This window comes from Cibotium barometz, chromosome 50, assembly GCF_041138505.1.
Source record: "Cibotium barometz isolate CiBa-2024 chromosome 50, ASM4113850v1, whole genome shotgun sequence".
Classification (NCBI taxonomy): Eukaryota; Viridiplantae; Streptophyta; class Polypodiopsida; order Cyatheales; family Cibotiaceae; genus Cibotium; species Cibotium barometz.
Genome location: NC_141095.1, coordinates 44,674,214 through 44,694,589, shown reverse-complemented (window position 1 = coordinate 44,694,589; position 20,376 = coordinate 44,674,214). Strand labels below are relative to the sequence as shown.

The 20,376-nt window shown below is 39.7% G+C and overlaps 1 protein-coding gene across 1 annotated transcript in view; it reads right to left on the bottom strand.

Annotated features, from left to right (window-relative positions):
* Positions 1–19,865: 19,865 nt before the first annotated feature.
* The window catches only part of LOC147610153 (lachrymatory-factor synthase-like), a 66,713-nt gene continuing 66,202 nt past the window's right edge, over positions 19,866–20,376 (bottom strand). Inside the window, exon 3 of the mRNA XM_086787125.1 lies at positions 19,866–20,120. Within this exon, the coding sequence (XP_086643251.1) occupies positions 19,939–20,120 (182 nt within the window). The 3' untranslated portion in view covers positions 19,866–19,938. The remainder of the gene's footprint in view (positions 20,121–20,376) is intronic.

Here is a 20,376-nt window from a genome sequence, read left to right as displayed (position 1 = left end):
ATTTTAATGCCTTCTACATTGTCCCTCTTGTGCATATTTTGTTATTAGTGCACACCGAGACAACCTTGCTAAAAACAAAGCTTCTTAAGCAGTTGGTGTGATGTTGCAATAAAAATGTGGTATTAATATCCACTAAAGTAGTGTCAAGCATAATGTATTACCAAAAACCCAATTTAGGCAATATCGCCATGATTTTTTGAAATGTTTGTCAAAGAATCCAAAATTTCCACACTTTCAAGATGTAATAGAGGCTATTACATTTAGAAAAAGTCCCTTGGACAACATTCTTTTGGAAATGATTTAGTCCTTACTCACCTAACCTCATTGGGAATATCTTCTAGCAGTCTGCCAGCAGTGTTTAGGCCTTCAGGTTACTGGGGCACTTTGATGCTACTCAGTAGTAAAATTGTTCTGCTATTTCGTTGCTCAACAGGCAAAATTCAGCTAAGCAGCGACTATAGCAACATAATTTCGCTACTATATTGTAATTTTGCTCCTAAGAGCAGCAAGCATTGCAGTGAAATTTTGCTACTATACTATGATGTAAAATTCCTGAGAGTTGTTGAAGATTGAAATTAGGTTATACATGTGGCATACATATAGAAAATGGTGATAGTTTTAAAAAAACATCCATTGAATCCCTTAAAGCCATGTTTGAAAAAAAAAGATAGTTAAACATTTATGAAGGGAAATAATTACAAAAACAATGTCAAGAACATGAAAGTATCACCATCTTTTAATAGATCCATTTATGGTGCTTCATTAATCTCTCTATATAATGGAATCTCAAGGGGTTCCATATATCAATATCAATATCATTATCCAATAAAGAATTGTCATGATCGATAGCTGACTCATCATCTTCTTCGGATTGATGTTCCTCAATGATCTTGATCGGCCTCCTCTAAATTCTTTTCTTTATTTTTATCATCGTCTTCTTCCAATGGGTCAATTTGAGGTGGTACTTGAACTTTATCAGAGATTCAGCCTCAACATCTTGATCTTGAAATATATGTTTTGAGCGAGGGGAAACTTGTATAACATACCACCACTTTGGATCAATTCGATTGGTGTTAAACACAATCTAAAAACACAAAGAAAAGGTGTTACACTTTCATTTTACTACATCAAGATTTACCGGTAAGATTGTTTGGGTTACTAACCTATCGGACAATGTTGAGGTAGTACAAAAGTATATTTCTCATCATTCTAAAACTTGGTGGAATCAATTTGAAAAAACCCATTTTGATGTTTCTTCACGGTTTCTTGTTGAGAACCTCTATATATCACCTTGAACCATTTGACATCAAAGATTAATAGAATAAATTCTCTAAACTCAAACTTAAGAATATCTTGAATAGTTTCACAATACTCAAGATTTTCCTCTATGACATTGGTATCATGTCTACTAGCTTGACTTTCTTGCTCAAAAGTTGCCATCACACCACAATCAAATGTGTTTCTTTTAGAATCCACCTACTCCTTTGCGAAAGTGCCTTCCCTCTTACCATATTACATTATATAGCTTGTACTAACATTAAAGAAAGCTTTATATTTAGCATAGTGCATTAAACAAGGTATATAACAATCGAAGAATGGGACGGAGATAAATAATATACTTACTTCATGGATCCTCATGCATACTCATTCTTTTCTCTTGTGATAATCTCTCCATTTTTTGATACCATCGATATTGCCAATAGTTTTCATATATTCCCATTTGATTAGGGCTATAAAGTTCCCAATGGAGCCGATTTTTAGATGGTCCAGGAAAGGTGTTTCAACTTTCCTCTGAAATCCATCAGGCAATATATAATAGCATGCCCTTAAATATGTCATATACTTTTCGATTTTCTATACCTACATGATCATGCTTCTAAGTTTAAAAACATGTAGTTTATGATTATGCTTCTTAAGAATAGCACTTTTTCAGTGGTAGTACACCACTTTTTAGTGGTTGAAAAGTGGTATACTACCTGGCACTAAAAAGTGGCATAATACCACTGACAAGTGTTGATACCCATCAAAAAAAATTATAATAAGAAGATGCCTCCAAGTAAAAACCATGCAGTGAATGATGACTCTTCTTAAGTATACCACTTTTCAGTGGTATTTTACCACTTTTCAGTGGTAGAAAAGTGGTATACTACCTCTAAAACAAGTGCTAGTAAGAAGATGCTTACAAGTTAAAGCCATGCAGTGAATGATGATGCTTCTTAAGTAGACCACTTTTCAATGGTAGTTTATCACTTTTCAGTGGTAGAAAAGTGGTATACTACCTCTAAACCAAGTGCTAGTAAGAAGATGCTTCTATGTCAAAAACCATAGTGTATGATGATGCTCCTTAGGTGGCTCTTCAACTACTATGGCATTGTATATCAGATCTAACACCAACAAAGATATCCAAAGATATTGCTGGAATTAAACAAACATATTAAAACATAGCGTTTAAATTAAACAAACATATTAAAACATTGCTACCTTCAAGGCTACCAATTTCCAATTTTGTAATCTCTTCAACTTGTATCTTTTCTTCATCCCACTTGGGTACCGGTATGTTCTCATTATCTCTCTCATCTCGCTAGCACTTTTAGATACTATAATCTCTTCAATGGGTGGCTAGAGAGAAGAAAAACACTCTCTTATAATATATCAGTAATAACTTTTTAAAAAAATCTTATAGCACATTACATCAACAAGAAAAATGATGTTTCATTATCATTGAAAAATTACAACACATTATATAGCTTTTTAGCCTAGACTACAAGTAAGACTTACAAGAAGGCTAAACAAGTTTCTTATAGCACTTTAGTTTGGGGAGTTTACAGTTGGGTGGTTGATTTTGAGTTTTCTTCCGATGAGATGTGGGCTCTTTTCTCTTTTTACATGCAGATATAGGCTCTTGATCACTGGCAACCTTCATTTTCTTTTTGTGGGTGTCACATTGGGGAGTTTACAGCAGTCGAGTGGTTGCTTTTGAGTTTTTCTTCCATGAGATGTGGACTCTTTGCTCTTTTTACATGCAGATACAGGCTCTTGATCGTTGGCAACCTTCATTTTCTTCTTGTGGGTGTCACACACTCCTTGAGGCTCACATCTTTTCTTTTCATCTTCCTAGTGGCAACTCCGGCCAAGACTGAATCTATTACCCCTTCTACAGTAGCATCTAGGTCTAGGCTATCTAACAAATCTTTGCTCTTTTCTGTGGCCAAATCAACTGGCACTTCCATAGTTGACGATTCTTTCTTCTTTTCTGTGGTGGTAGAATCAATTGGCACTTCCATAGCATCATTGAATTTTTTCTGCTCTCTAATTGAATGAACTAGAACTTTTGAATTTTTATCCTTCTACCGGTTCTCTTCATGCTCTGTTGTATTATATAGTTGTTTCTACAAACCATCCTTCTCCAAGCCACCATGACACATGCTATCATTATCAAGCTTGCGCGATGACCCAGCTTGGGAGTGTGCTCTAAAAAGAGGCAATGTAATAAATGTCAAAATAAGTTAAATGACGATTCAAAGAGAAGTAATCAGAAGGAAATTTCACATAGAATATTTACATGTACCATCATAAGGAGATGCTTCCATGGGAATTTTCTCTTCTTCTACATGGAAAATTTAAAAGTTGTCAAAAAATGAACATTAAAAAAACTTGATATGATGATGGATGCCAACATCTAGGACGTGTGCCAATTAACTCATCTACTTGTGTAGCTCCAGGTGTTACTAACTTCATAGCATCATTGAATGTTTACTCACATTCAAGTGACAAACACTTGCTGGAAGATTTACAAGCCGTTGAAAAGAAAAGTGGATGGTATGGATGTTGACATGAATGGCAGTATGTAGACACCAGTACAATATCATGTATGATACACTACAAGACACTGCTGCCATACACGCGTTCGATACATGCGATAAGTTACGGGCGCGTGTATGGTCGCGCATGTATATGAGTAGTATCGGGCGCGTGTATATTGGCATCTACATTCGCGTGTATACTGGTTTCAGAAACGTGTGTACCAACACGTGTATATACGCGCAATTATACACGCTTTATTACACGCGATAATAGAGAACTTTATTAAGAAAAACTCCATTCCTTTACAAAATTAAAAACCATTTCCTTTAAACCATCTCATAGTATATTACAGTATATATCATTACACAATCCCACTACATGCATTTACAACAATGTAATATATTCAAAAATAAATCATGAGATGATAATTAAAAGACAACATATACAATAGAAATGTCATCAATTTAGAACGATACAGTGATGGATTGGCTAGGGTTCGATCTCATCTTCAATAAGATCCATCCTTGCCAAACGATCAACATCAATATCCATTTGATCAATTTGTAAGGCTACGATTAAATTTATTCCACTATCGATATTCTGTCCATTGATAATGGTACCGATGCCCTGATCATCCTCATCAACATCACCATCATCTTCAATGGTAGGGTCATCCTCATGATCATGAGAAATTGCACGCTCATCCTCATTATCATGATCATCTCTTATTTCTTGATCATCGATCACAACATCTTCATTGGCATGTTCGACATCATCTTCATTGTGGCTTGCTACATCCTCCATATGCTCCATATCAGTGAATGTATTATACATTACTTTGGAACGTGGTGCAATAGGGATGACGTACAACCATTTAATGTCATGCACCATTGGCAGATAGATAACCTACTCAAATACACATACTGCAGTAATTAATTAGCATATCAAAAGTCAAGGGGTATGCGAGCTTAGATATATATGTACATGAAACACATTAGTAAAAAAATGCATACTTGCTCACATTGTTGTGGCAATACGAGCCTATCTTTCTTTGTTGCCAAAACTTTGTAGAGTCAATAGTTACATAGCCACTTGCATGGCGTTTTATCGTTGCATTAGGCCCTTTTTCCACCACGTTCATTTGCCATTTGAAATCCAAAACATACACAAAGAAGCGACGAAAGTCAAGCCTAAATATGTCTTGGATTGTGCCACAATAATCATCCATTTTTCCATTGGCTCCCTCAAAGCTACTAATGACACCGCAGTCTTGTGTATTCCTCTTTTCATCAATTCTTTGTGTTCGAAAATGCTTGCCTTCACACCATATAGCATTGAACATAGTGCACTGGACCAAAATAGAAGCAATATTTGTATAAGCAATGTGAATAAATATTAAAAGCAAATCACTTACAACAACTAATGCAAAACATTAGTTCTATGTACCTTTAACATGCATCCTCGTGCATACTCCCATTCTTCCGCTGTGATATGCAGCCCCTCGCCACTCTCTGCTCTCTCCATTTCCTCATGCAACCAATCAACATGGATATCATTCGGAAGTGTTGCTAGATGCTTAGGGTTTACCTTACGAGAGCCATGTTGCCTCCGAAAGAGAGCTCTTTTTGCTTGCCTTTTTGTCTTTGCATCCTCATATCTTGTAACCCATCTGCTCATCACATCACTATTAAGGATGCAAGTAAAATTGAGATCATCAATCAATGTTCTGTCAATTACTTTACTCTATCCTTTTCCTTAAGGCACAATAGAGGTCATCCTCAAATCCTCTTCATTGCTCCATAGTCACGGCAAAGAGCTGTCCACCTGACCAATAAATTTTGAAATATATACAAGAGACTCTTCTATCAACCAACCCTCGGCCATGCTTCCTTCGGGCCTTGCACTTTGCCTCACAAAGTCTTTTAAGGTCTTCATGAAGCGCTCTAGGAAGAACATCCAATGTGCATGCACAGTGCCACATAAAGCAATTTCATCCACTAAATGCACAATTAGATGTAGTTGACTTGTGAAAATGGTTCGCGGAAAAGTCTCCTCTACCAAACAAACCACCTCCACTGCCATAACACGCGCATCATCCAACGTGGCTAGATCAATTGCTTTGGAACTAACATATCTGAAAAATAAATGAATAGTATGTTATACCTCATGCACGTTCATTTTGCAAGGTATAATGAAGGTTGATCTGACATGGCTTTTACATACCTCACAAGCTCGTCCATCTTATAAATACATTTTTTCAAACTCTTGTTTGCACAATGGTCGATGCTAGTAGTAGGTAGTATGAACTGCGCACATACGAGCACATGCATATATGGTTTAGGGCATTACAAAATTTAATTTCAACGTACAAGACTTGAAAAACACTTACTTGGAGCATCTTGTGCCAATCGTGGGACTTCAACCCATATAGTTGCTCAATGCCTCTTTTCTTAGTGGTTGTAAAGGCTCCCTGCAAAAATGATCTCATGCATCCAGTGGGTGTACGTAAAGTGGTGATGGCCTGCTTTACTTGCTTCTCCTCTTTCTTTGATATAATCCATGGTGCAGGCGGAAGACGAACGTGCCCGCCCTCCTCTTGTGGCCAAGCGTGATGCATACGTCTTGCGACCCGCAAGTCCTCCCATACGCTAACATTGTCTCGTTTACTAATAACATGTTTCCAAATACCAAATCCCACATTCTTGAAGATGTGCATGGGACAAGAAGATGGTTGATCTTAAGATGGGTCCAATATGGTAGCCGAAAAAAAATGTACCTACACAAGGGATTTCTCTATGATCTTTAATCCAATTAGAGACTGCACAAGGGATTGCTCTATGATCTTTAATCCAATTAGAGACTACACAAAACAAGATTGAAAAACATTACTGTACCTGTTCATGCCATCTGGAGGTAGAACATTTGTAAACTCCCAAATACGCTTCCAATCTTTTACACACGAAGTGTTTGTGGAGGAATGTTACTCTTATTAGCAACATATTTAGGATGATCTGACGGGAGAAATCGATGATGATTATCATATGGTCTTACACAAACCGTCAGCATACTCATGTACTACCGAAGGGCCACAAACAGGACATGCATGTTTACCCGATGTTTTCAAACCTGTTAAAATATAAATAAAAGTTAGAATAATAAAGTTAATAGTTATAATTAATATATCCAATAGTATTAGAGTAGGGAGGTAATTAGAATTCTTACCAGAACAATCGCTGTATCCTGGAAAGTCATGCATTGTCCACATCAACACTGCTTTTAAGTTGAAGTGTCAAGTTGAAGTGTCGAGAGAAGGGAGGCCTACTAATGTCCACCACTGCAACACCTCTCCATAGTTCCTCCAACTCATCAATCAACGGTTTGAGATAAGCATCCATATGCTTGACTTTATGTTTCCCTAGAATTAGAAGGGATAACATAAGATGTCCCTTCTTGATCACCATTGATGGTGGAAGGTTGTAATTCACCAACACAACTGGCCGCATGCTGTATGCGGTGCTTTTGAAACCAAATGGATTCACTCCATCCATACCTAGGCCAAGTGTCAAGTTTCTGGGCTCTATTTTAAAGTTGGGCCACTCATCTTCAATATGCTTCCAAAGCAGGAGTGTCTGCGGGAATTCTCCACGTGCCATCATCCGATCGATGTGAGGAATGCCATGACATGAGCTCTGCTATGGATTTGCACTTGAAAATGTGTTTGATGCGAGGAATTATAGGAAAGAGTCGCAAGACTTTACGAGGTACATCAAAACTCTTCACATTTGTTCTATACCTTGCTTCACCGCACAAGTGGGACAATGTTGAGCCTCCTTATGTGTCCCACGAAAGAGAATGAAATCATTGATGCATGCATGTATGTGATCATAATCCAATCCTCCAAGAGATGTCACATAGCGCCTCACTATGTCTCTTGAGGTGGGTAGTCTATTCCCCTATGGAAGCATGTTTGATAATAGCTTGCATCCAATATCATCAATTAGTCCTAAACCCTAAACCCTAAACCCTAAACCCTTAACCACTAATTCAAATTTGCAAGTTAGAATGCTTACTTCAATAAGGGGTCAAGACTTGCATTGCTCCATCCATAAACTGTTTGTATATTGAGTAGTTCAAGTGAAGCACGTAAAATAGAGAATGTGCACCCTTCAAAAACCGGTGTTGATGAAGCCTTGTAAAGATGCTCTTGTTCCATATCATCGTCGTCCATACCTTTGGGATCATCCCTAAAAAGATACTGCACCATATCATCAAACACTTCCTCTTCCACAACTTCGTGGGGTGCAAGGCTACTGTCATCCCTTTCCCACTCATCTCTGACAATAGATCCTGAAGCTCTAGCATCATCTCGTCGATGCTTTACGTGCTCTCGCCACGTGTAGAGCACCATGTTAGAGTGTGGTATTGCATCCTATTTCAATTAGAGTATATATATTACAACTCCGTTAATTTGGACACCATGAGTCATTTGAATACTGTCAACTTATATCTACTCACCTCTAAACCTGTTTGATTCCATTCTCCATACATGGAGATGTGATTTAAGGTAATTTAACGCACTCGTACAATGCGTCCTTGACATCGATTACACATACACTTGATCCTTTGTCCCAACCACACATCGTGATTACGATGATGCATTGTCTCATCCTGACCAAAACTGCTTGAGGAGGTTGATGACATCCTATGTACAAAAGAGCAAACACATAATCACAATCAGTTTTTAATGAAAGTATAAAAAGTCTCTATATCCTGTGTTGATCACGTGTAATAGCGCGTCTCCACTGTTTTAAATCACGTGTAACAGCGCGTTTAGAATCGTGTGTATGAACGTGGCTATTTATTATACACGCGCTTCTACACGCAACCACCTGTCTACACCTAACACATAATCCGCCGCCTTCTCCAAAAACCATTTTCAAACTCCATCTTTCCTCTCCTTCGTCGCCACCAAATCTTCCCTCTTCCAATAGAGAACTAAAGCCAAGCGCAAGGAGCAGACACGGGTGCAAGGAGCAGACACGGGTGAAGGAAACCAGCCACAAAAAGAAAACTCACTTTTCCAGAGGTGAGTCAGTTTGTCCTTTGTCCTGTCTCTTTCCTACCATTTGTTTATGCGATTGTCTCTTTTCCATAATCGATTGTCTCCGTCCTTCTCAGGTCGTGCCTGCTTCAGTATTTTTGTGAACAATAGTGACAGTCTGGGTTTTCTTTTTAAGAAAGATTTGTCGGTGGTCTGTCGTTTTTGAAAAAGTTTTTGCGTAGGCCGCGTGTACGAGCGCGTGTATGTCCGCGTGTACCTTGTTTGCACAGATTGTTCACGCATAGATACACGCGTTTTTGGACGGGTTATTACACGTGACTGTGTTTGCGTGTCTTGCTTGTCCTCTTGTCCAATCTGTATGCTTTGGTCATCCAAAGCATATAGATTGTCGATCTAGCTCAAGAGTGTTGTGCTTTGATACTGATTCCCTTCATGGCGACTATGCTTTGATACATAGAGTGTTTCCCGGCATCTCCATCCCCTTTATCGCCTCTCATAGTAGCTCTTATTGCCATCCCCTTCATGGATCCTTCATGTATGTACTTTTATTTTTGCAAATTCTTCATGGATCCAGGTTCTTCATCTGATCCATTTGCGTACGGCACTTGGATGATGGAGATGCTAAATCATTTTGGGCGCCATCCTGGTCCAGTTGAGCTTACAGAGTACATGTATGCCCATCCCCCTCCTGGATTCCCTGGTATGGTCACCCCGCCCCTGAGTATCCATGTCACTCCACTGCCGTCTATGCCTGCAAGTCCCGTGAGATGGCATGCAGTTTCTCCTCTTCCACGCCCACGGAGGAGACATACCCCGCCCCCCAGAAACACTCACGCACACCCTCCCAGGCACCGTCACGTCAGGGCTCACAGCCACCATCACGTACTCCCTCACAGCCACAGTCACGTACACAATCCCCCAGTCATGATGCCACCTGCCGCAGAGGAGAGTAAACGCCGCAGTAGGAAGAGTGGGAGTGGAGGATGCGACGGGTGCTTTGGTGGTTGGGGGAGGTAGTAGCGCACGCGGTGAGAGAGGAGATAGAGGGAGAAGAGTTAGAGGAGACAGTGAGGATGAGGAGGAGGTGAGAGAGGTGGAGGGAGTGATTTACTATGATGTGACGGATAGGGGCGGGGTAGTGATGGATGCGAGGGGGAAAGAGGTAATGGAGTACATGCGTGGGGTAGTTTCAAACTTGTACAGAAATTGTTTTATTAAATTTTAAGATCAACATAGCCGATTAGTTGGGGAGGTGATAGATGTTGTACATAGTCGGTACCCCAATCCCCCACATGCGACATTCTCGGATGTATGGGAAAGGGCACGAATAAGGGAAATCTTAAGTAACAAAAGATCTCACCTTAAGAAACTCGCGTACGATGATGGGATAAATGTAGCTCTATGGGTGGCTATCCTGCCGAGAAACCTGCCACCACTGCACACAAACGCGAGTGGAAGGAGGCAAAGAAACGAGCAGAGGGTGGCGTGAAGAGTAGGCAGCATGTGGAGGCACGACGGATCCAGATGGAGACCATTGGATCTTCGCATTTCGGATCTGGCGGCGTCAAGTCATGGGAGGCAGAGTTCGTAAGTATCTTGCCACTTTATTTGATTGTTTACTTAATTCATTGATTCTATGATTGTTTTAATCTTACAAATTGTGTTGATTATGTTACAGCAGCGACGGGTTATGGGGAGGAAGCCCACAGCCCATGATACTGGGTATGCTCGCCGGCATAGCAGACGTGACACGTCCCTCTTCAGAACCGAGGGACGTATTACGGACGCGTAATTTGGGATGGCCATGAGACCATACGGTCGATAGGTACTTGAAAACTCTAAACGAATGATTTTGGTTTATTGAATTACATATATATATACTTATATACGATATATTACTTGAAAAGGCACAAGCTATTGCTGCGCCTCTGCTGATGCTCCTACCACTGATGATCCACCCGCCGCCACTTCTCCTGGTGGACGTGAGCACTACTCAATGGACATGTATACCGATGTGAGCTGATCTGATCATGGAGGGAGCAGCGGGTCATCATCTAGGTCTGAGTAGTACTCAGACTTATAGTATCATATTCCATATTGAGGATGTGGTTGTATATATATTTTTGTAACTGAAGCCATGGGCTTTTTTAGACAAACCAATTTGATTTTGTATATATTTGTTTATAATTGAAGCCATGGGCTACTTCGACATATGGACTCCCTTGTATATATGTGTACACATAAATTTTTGATAGTAATATTGAATCGTGAATTGATAGTATTGCATTCATGTTTGTCTTGAATCGTGTATTGACAATGTATGCATTCATGTCGTTCTTGAATCGTGTAATGACAATGCACTAAATCTTCCTCGTGGATGGTGCAATGCACCCAAAGAAAAATCCAGAGAGTGCTATTGGGTGCTGGAATGCTGGAACAGCATTCAGGTACCAAATAGCACTCTCTCGATTTTTTTTTTACTCTCTGTTCGCATGTATAGACGCGTCAACTCTGTAAAAGTCGCGTGTATATACGCGGATACTTTGTGAAATGCGGATGTATAAGTGCAGCTAAACTGACAAAACGCGTGTATAAACCCTTGTATTAGCGCGTCTGATGGGTCTATACACGCGCTTTTACACGCATGTCTCTGGCCCGCGATGATACACGCGCTGACAATTGTGCACTACTTTTTAGTTGTTGGGAACCACTTTTAAGTGCTACTAAGCTAGTATAAAAAACTACATACCTATAATTCGGCTACCTTGTTTTCTAGTACTTCATGATTTATAAATTCATCATTGAATTCCATGTCTCTCAATGCCTCCTTTCTAACTGATATGATGGCCTCAAGCTTAATAATCTTGTGGAACCAGCCCAGCCTTATGTAGATGCTACTCCTCTATATTCTTCTTCAACCTTTCCAGTATCTTGTTGGCCCCCGCACCACCCCAGCCTGCTCATCTCTCCTTGTTTTTTACTGTTCTAATGTAAATTTTACCTCATCATGACATTGGCGCTTCCCTTTCAACTTTGCAACCGCAATATTCATCATATTATTCACAACTGATAGGTCTGCACTTGAGGCAGGTATCGTTGTGCAGGATGTAGACATTCCAAAAGTTGACATAGAGCCAAATGCCCTCTCAAGGCTAGGTATCTTTCTACCTGTAGAAAATGTAGGCTTTTCATCACACTCACTCATAGATTTGGTTTCTCCATGTGACATCCATTCTTCAAGGTTGACTTTAGGTGCAAAGCACGATCCATTTGGGCACTTATGGTAACAATTAAAAACCCTTTTCAATTATGTAAGTGTATAAGTTTGGGCAAACTTTTTCTTAAACTTGTATACATTTTATAGACTTTATTTTAGAATCATTCATTGCTTAAAATCTTGAAGTGTGGAAGCATGGGCTAATCTATTATCAATATAAATGACAATTATATGTGTTATTTTTTTGACACGTAACTTGTAAGGAATTCATATTGATTTAAAATAAGTCTTGTGCATCATAAGGTTGTTAGTTCATAACTTATACAAAAGCTTAGTATACAACCTTTGATATACCCTGCACACATGCATATGGTGGTATTAATGAAAATATCAAACTCATAATCTTAATCTTATTGTCACCATGGTCTACAAAAATTAGATTGATTTAAGTAAGTGGTTGATGTACCCTTTTCTTTGATATTAAACTATACTTTTGATTGTACATTTATGTGATCAAATCAAAGTAATGCCTCTTTATAATGTGTATTTTGTGCAAAAAATAAAGAAATCTCTAATTCGTGTCATTTTTTCCAAAGTGGTGTTAACTGTGTATATCTACATGCGTTGTATGATAATGATGCCCCACCCAAGCCTGTTTTTTTTTTGCATAGGGGACCCCTTCAGCACTATGCGAAAAATAAGGGATGGCAACACACCGTCTGCACATACAGCATCCGATGGTGGTGAAACTTTGTGAGTGGAGAGGTAGCAGTCCCATGGACACCAAATGTCAGATAAACTTGTTTACATGTATTGCAATGAAAAGATCTTGCGAGACATTGAAAGCGAAGAGTACGAAGAAGATATGCCCAGATGGATGTACAATTATGAGGATGATGTAGTAGACGAGAACTTTGATGTTGGACGCACGTTGTGCACCACCCTTGAGATAGAAGACAATTTAGACATTGACTTAGATGAGCTTAATTTAGCAGACGAGAGAGTAAACGGTGAAAGAATTTCGGAGCAAGATACTGACATAGAGGAAGAAGTCATTTCATTAATTTCATAAAAAGTACTTGTACAAATGATCGTATTTGGAGAAATTATCAATACAAAAGTAGGATTTGTCTTTCTTAGCTTTCATGTTGAAATAAATTACGAATTGCACTAGGAGTTGCATCTAAAGGTCCTGGTGGTTTATATTCGCTAGCCATGCCGAACACTGTATAAATACCTTGATTTATTGGGACACTGCACAATGCACATGTGGAAGTATTTTGCATTTGCCTCACTAAACATATTAAGTGGTAGTAGTGTCCACAGGGTAGTATATACTGGCCGCTCCACCCATCGAATACTTTGTAACATACAGAACATTGGGGGGTGGAGAAACTAGTAGCCTCAGCAGAAACTCCCACAAGATCAGGATGTATCAAAAAATGAGAGATGTGGTTTCCTTGGCGCACAGGAGCAATACGTGAAGAGATGCTCTGTACATCTTGGCTGATCTTTGTGAGCTAGCTTGAATCCCTCTATTGGCCGGGGGAGGAGTTGACGCTTGAGATAATCGCTCAGCTTCTTTCTCCTTCTCTGTTAGCTGTGCCCCTAAGCTTTCTTTGACCTCGTTCAACTCCAATCCAGCGCCCTCCACCATGAGAGCAAGTTCTTCCCTTGTGAATGTCACTGTCTCTTCACGTATGTCGTGGGTGTTGACAGTGGCCTCTCTGGAGGCGAAGTCCACTGGAGTTTCTAGGATAAATTGTGCATATAGCATCTTAGCAAAATAGAGTGGAGCGTCGGCATTATGGAGAGGACGACCATACACCTCCAAGAAAATGTGCTCGGCATTAGTTTTGATATCATTGTGAGTGCAACATGAAATCTTCCATGTTCCCTTCTTAATCTCGCCATCTGGACATGGCCATATTTCCTTTATCATCTCTGTGGTTATGCGTTTGTTTATGTCTTTCCATTGGGCATAAGTAGGATTTGTCCATTTCGACAACCTGCATGCTGTTCTTGTAGCTTCGCGGGCTGTCAGGCCATGTGCAAGGGCCTTCATTCGCTCATATGCCTTCTTGGCTAACTCTTGATGCTCGTTTGCTTGCGCCTCTGCCATATCTGCATGAACATAAATGACTTTAGGATTTTAATGAACTGTAAAGATCAACGTAAGATAAATTGACCATTACCCTCAAAAACTTAAAGTTTAACACCACGAGAGGAGATATGTATTGCAAAGACTCAATGAGAAATAGCCACTTGACTCCAAAAATACTTCAAACAATGCATGCACCTCAAATTTTGAAGAGAAAACATAAGCTTAAACACCACAAGAGGAGAGAGATATTGCAAAGACTCAATGAGATAATATTTCAAACAATGGACACATCAAATTTTGAAGAGAGAAACAAAGTGCCATTCCTGAAACTTAATCTCCTGATACTGTATCATTACAAAATTGGGGTGAATGACACCGATAGCTCTACAAGAGGACGTTGTGCCCTCGTTGGGTCAGTATTTAGTGATCTAAAAAATTCAACTACTTGCAAAATTGATTTTCGCTCATCGCGATTAGGCCGAAACATCCAATTTTTGACTCTATAAATAATAGTATCCATGGTAACTTTGTCATGGGAACTATTATCCATCCACAACTCTTGTACTTTCTGCCAAAAGTCGTATAAAGTTTGTAATAAATATCCCAAGGCAAAAACATCAGATGCAGGAGTGTATGCATCTGGCAAAAACGGATCATAAAGCTCCGGGGCTATCCACGGCCGTTTATTTCGCTCTCTGTCTGCGTAGGAGACCGCCTGTGCCACCTTCTCAGGGTTCTTGTCTGCTTCAAATACAAAATTGAGAGACACCCATTTTTTGGGCGCTCTCAGAAGTAACCCCCAATCGATAATACCTATGCGTGGCTTCAACTCTTTTGTAAAATCCAACACTACATTGAATGGATGTAGATCGGTATGTACAATTCCTGCCAGATGTGCTGCCGCTAGGCCTTCCACCAGGGCATGCATAATATGTGGCATGGTTATTACTATTTGTTTTATTTTAGAAAGTTCTAGATGACTTAAAGGAATATTATCGGGCGGGGGTTGTCTCCATCATCGATCCAAACAGAAAATTGCTCTAGTGAACTCACTGAATCTGAAGGGAACCTTCAGAAGAGTATCACCAAGCGAGCCGCCATTATAGTACGGGAAAATAGTGATCCAAGGAGATTCTTTTGTGAAGGCAATACACCTGACAATCGATGGGTGTAGAACCTACATGCCCTGCTCTGCCTGGAAGCTCTCGAACTTGGCGCTGCCTTCTCCTTTGTAGTGCTTTCCGCAAAAAGTAATGTGCTCCGGCAAAAATGATATACCTTTAACTGTATACTCTTTTACTGTCTATTGTTCGCCCTTCGAACAGCGCCTCGTGCGGGATACCAATGAGGTGTGTGCACATAGAATTGTAGATGGTACGATTAATGACACCTGTACCACTTGCATCTGCCTGGCTGGACGTTGCAGCGACGTCCTGGGCAATGCGCACTCTTTTGGGGAGGGACTCTGCATCCAGCGCCTTCATGCACTTGCTCTTGGCTCTTTGCTCACTCCATACAACGTCCCATAACTGTAGACGTTGCATATTAGCTTCAGGCGGGGCAGCATCTCTAAGATCACTGCATGCTACACGCATGCTCCCCAAAATGGTTCGTGTTATATGTTGATGGTTGAAATCTGCTATCTTCTGTCTATCAAGCAACTCAGCGTTGCCTCCGCTTCGAAGCCGACGCTGTGCATTTTTCCATATCTGGTCTATTTATCTCGCATGAGTATCTCAGACTCATTGATCTTTTTGACGACATCATCAGCACATTGTGACACTGTGATGACTGCTTCAATGCGAATTGCTTGTAGAACGATTTTACGCTCTTCAGGGGAAAGCATGTTGGTCGTCTTCGTAAATCTAGCAAATATCACTAAACACAAAAAAACAGAATATCAAACATTACTGAAATCAACATCAAGCAAACGTGAGAGAACAGCAACAAGTGTATCATTACTTATCAATGTTCAAACAAAAACGGAATATCAAATAATTTTAATGAACTCAACATCATCCAATACATCATCAAATGTGAGAGAACAGCAGCAAGTGTATCATCACTTATTAATGATCAAACAAAAACGGAATATCAAACAATATTACTGAACTCAACATCATGCAATACATTATCGAACGTGAGACAACTGCAACAAGTGCATTATTACTTATCAAGTGTATACATTATCGAACGAGAGAGAGAGAGAGAGGGGGGGAGGAAGAGAGAGAGGTGTGACAGATAGAGAGAGAGGGAACATTAGATGACATTTTTAATAGTTTTGTAAGTTCCTAAAGAGAGGAAAATAATGTTTTGTAATCCTAAAGCACTCCTCATCTACACACCTATCGTGATAGAGAGAGAGATGTGAAGTGTATCATGAGAGAGAGAGAGAGAGAGAGTTGTGAAGTGTATCATGAGAGAGAGAGAGAGAGAGAATTATGAAGTGTATCATGAGAGAGAGAGAGAGAGAGAGAGAGAGAGAGAGAGAGGAGGAAGAGAGTTGCGACAGATAGCGAGAAGAAACATTAGATGACATTTTTAATGTTTTTGTGAGTTCCTAAAGAGGAAAATAATGCACTGTTTTAATTTTTAAGTAAATAGAGGGAGAAAAAAGAAATTATTAGGAATTATGTATATTTTAAGAGAAAAAAAAAAGAAATCCTTATCTACACATCTATCGTGTTGTGAAGTGTATCATGAGAGAGAGAGAGAGAGAAAGAGTTGTGAAGTGTATCATGAGAGAGAGAGGGGGATAGGAAGAGAGAGGGGGGTAGGAAGAGAGAGAGATTCATTTTTTCGAGTTACGAATCACGATATTATAAAATAAAACGTTTAGACAATATGATGTAAACTTTGATCCATGAAATACTCATGCCGCGTTAGCAACCAAGTATCGCATGGATCAAACACAATAAAAACAATACAAGTCAAATCAAACAAATTTACGACATTTTTTTGACCGCGTTAACGATCATATGCGGTAATATGCAAGCAAATTTACGATATTTTTTCGACTGCGTTAACGATCAAATGCCGCAATATGCAAAAAACAATTTATGCACTAGCGGACGACACCAACTTGCCGCGTTAACAACAAAATGCCGCCCGATTCTATGGGAATACGAATAGGATACGAACATACACTGGCCGTGTTACCGACCATATGCCCGCATTTGACAAAGGGAAGGGAAGGGAAGGTGACATCGCCATAACGATACTATGCTTGCCGCGTTACCGACTAGTACCGCTACGGCGTGCCATACTTACCATAGGACACAGACTAGACGCGTTACCGACTAAGTGCCCCAGGGTAAGCACCATTCCGAAGAATGGCCTTACACACACACCTGTCGTGTGGCGGACCACCCACATCCTGCCGCGCATTGCGACAATGGGCGGCTGCCCACACGAATACACACCCACACACACATCCCTCGTGTGGCAGACCACCCACATCCTGCCGCGCATTGCGACAGTGGGCGGCTGCCCGCACGAACACACACCCACATACACACACACACACACACACACAAGTTTCATTACCTGTGTATGTTGTCAGCAATGAACTCCCAAAGGGCCCCCCGGGCCCATATATATAGGAAATTGTACCCCGTCGGGCTGGATGACGACCCTGCCGGGACCTGCCGAGGTTTCCTTTTTCCGGGCGAGACCGCCGGGTATAGCAAAAGCCCGGCGGGATTTTATCCGGTTACCAGGTTGCTTCCCACCGGCTTTTTTGGGAACATGTTAACACATGTTATTAACAAAAAAAAATTTTGTGATCACGTGAATATAAAATCATTGGTGGCAAGGCATTGACACTCTATGATAATCATGTTCTAACATAGTTGTTATGGTTGATATGTTGGTGGCAAAGTAAGTCGTTTTCCCAATTGTGGTTTTGGTTTGATAGCCAGTTCTCCAGGACCTATCTTGTTTTTTGTTAACTTTTAAAGAAATATTTTCCTTGATAATTTATTTAATTGATCAAGTTATCTCTTTGTTCTGGATTGTATCAGTAATAATGGAATTTTCAATATTGGTCTAATTATAAATGAATTGAATATTAATTTTCTTTCTATTTTATTTTCTGAGGGCTTTGGGTTTTAACATGCCTAATAGTACTTACACATACAACCATCACTAGATGGTGGCACATCCATTGTTCAAACCCTCAAATTATTTCTAGCCTTCCTTACCACCCTAGTCACTTGTGTTTTATTAAAAAAGGTCAATGGATACCTGTATTCCACGAGTTTGGGTATTTTAATTACAAGGACAAAAATAAAAAATTTCCCTTAACCTACTAGTCATTAAAAAATAGGACCTATATGTGTTTATTTCTTATGACCTACTGGTCAGCATTCTTTACTCTTCCGTCCTCACCTCACATTCAGGTAATGATGATCTTACTTTGTTTGGCCTAATGGTCATTACTTTGTTAGAGATAGACCTAAACTATTAACATTTAGCCATTTATTAATACCTTTTTATTTTTGGTGGGTAGTAGGCTATCCATGCAAGTGATAGCCTATGGAGCCACTTGTGTGGATACCTGTGCTTCGGTCAAGAAAGGGTCACTTGCATGCGCACACACACATTCTCATTAAGGTTTTTATGGTTTAAAGGTCACCTTCAATACCTTTAACATAAGATTTTTGTTATCTTAGATGAATGTAAAATTACTTAATTCAAGGTTACCTAACCTTACAGAGACCTTACACCTAATTGGTTATGCTTTGGAGGCCAACTGGCCATGATGTTTTGAACATGTCTTAACTCTAGCTCGTATGTGCCGTATACCCACTCTGTATACCCACTCTAGCTCGTATGTGCCGTATACCCACTCTGTAATTTTGTTTGCATCAACCCCTTTTGTTCTCTGTTGTGCTGGCACTTACTACCCCAATCTTGCATTTTTTGTGCTTCTACACACCCTAATGAACTTAGGTTTTTATGTATTTAGGTATGGGGTTAATACTCGTATGCAAAGTGAATTTAGTTTAGGGTTTTATGTATTTAGGTATGGGGTTAATACTCGTATGCAAAGTGAATTTAGTTTAGGGTTTTATGTATTTAGGTATGGGGTAGTATATTAGGTTGGATCATTTTTTACTACATTAAGTATCTTAGATCCCCACAAGATTTGTATAAATGATTGGATTCACATTTTTTCGAAGACCTAGCAAAGAAAATCCAACGATGGTGTTTCCCACTAGTTAATTACCGGATTGTTTACTCAAAGCAAAGCTACTTTTGAACACATGACCAAGTCACCTGAGTATTGATAGTCATTATTGTTTGGTTTGATAATGGTTTATGTTTTGGGCAGCATTAGTGGGGTTTATAGTAGGGGTTAATTTTGGTTTTAAAATCAAAGGTGTAAAGTGTCAATAAAGCATACTTGTTTTAATTCTCTAAGTTCTGCTAAATCTAGAACATAACAACGTCTTATGATCATGAATGATCGTCTTGCATGAACATTTGGAAGTAAAACTTTCAATAATTTAGAGATCTCGGTTACGTTGCACTGAAAAATGGCTTTTAAAACCCCGCTTAAATTCAATAAAAGATTTTTTGGTATAAGTTGATGAATATGGATGGTTATATTGCATTAGACATCATATTATTCATAAACGAGAAACCAATATATATATATATATATATTACTCTCTTTTTTTTTTTTGAAGTGGACTAGAAAGTGGAGTTTTTTAGAATTTAAGTTCCTTAGGGTAGGAATATACATGATCAAGACGTTTTGGAGATGAGAGTAATGCAGTCGTCAGACAAGGAGAGGCGCGCTTTGAGATCGTTAATTGCAGCTTGGTAGAGAGAGAAGACAATGTTATGGGCTTCTGCTTCAGACAAGGTAGAGACAGGGCGACATTCAAAGCTCCACTGCAGGACGGTACCCTTTTCTTCACCTTCTTCTTCTTTGTCGAGAGGACAGAGCTTGAAGTTGCTGACATAGTCTTGCATGAGAGAAAAGCCGGGCAAGGTGCCGCAAAGGATAGTGTAAGAGAAATGGTGGTGACGCTCGTCCATTTCTAAGAGCTTTTCAAAGGCAAAGGTGGAGGGCTTCCCCGGTGCCACTGGGTAAAGAACGGGCCTTCTCACGCAGCCTGGCTTCTGGGGCTTTCCTTCTATGAGCTCACAGCTCTGCACCAGCGTTCTCATCCACTTGTC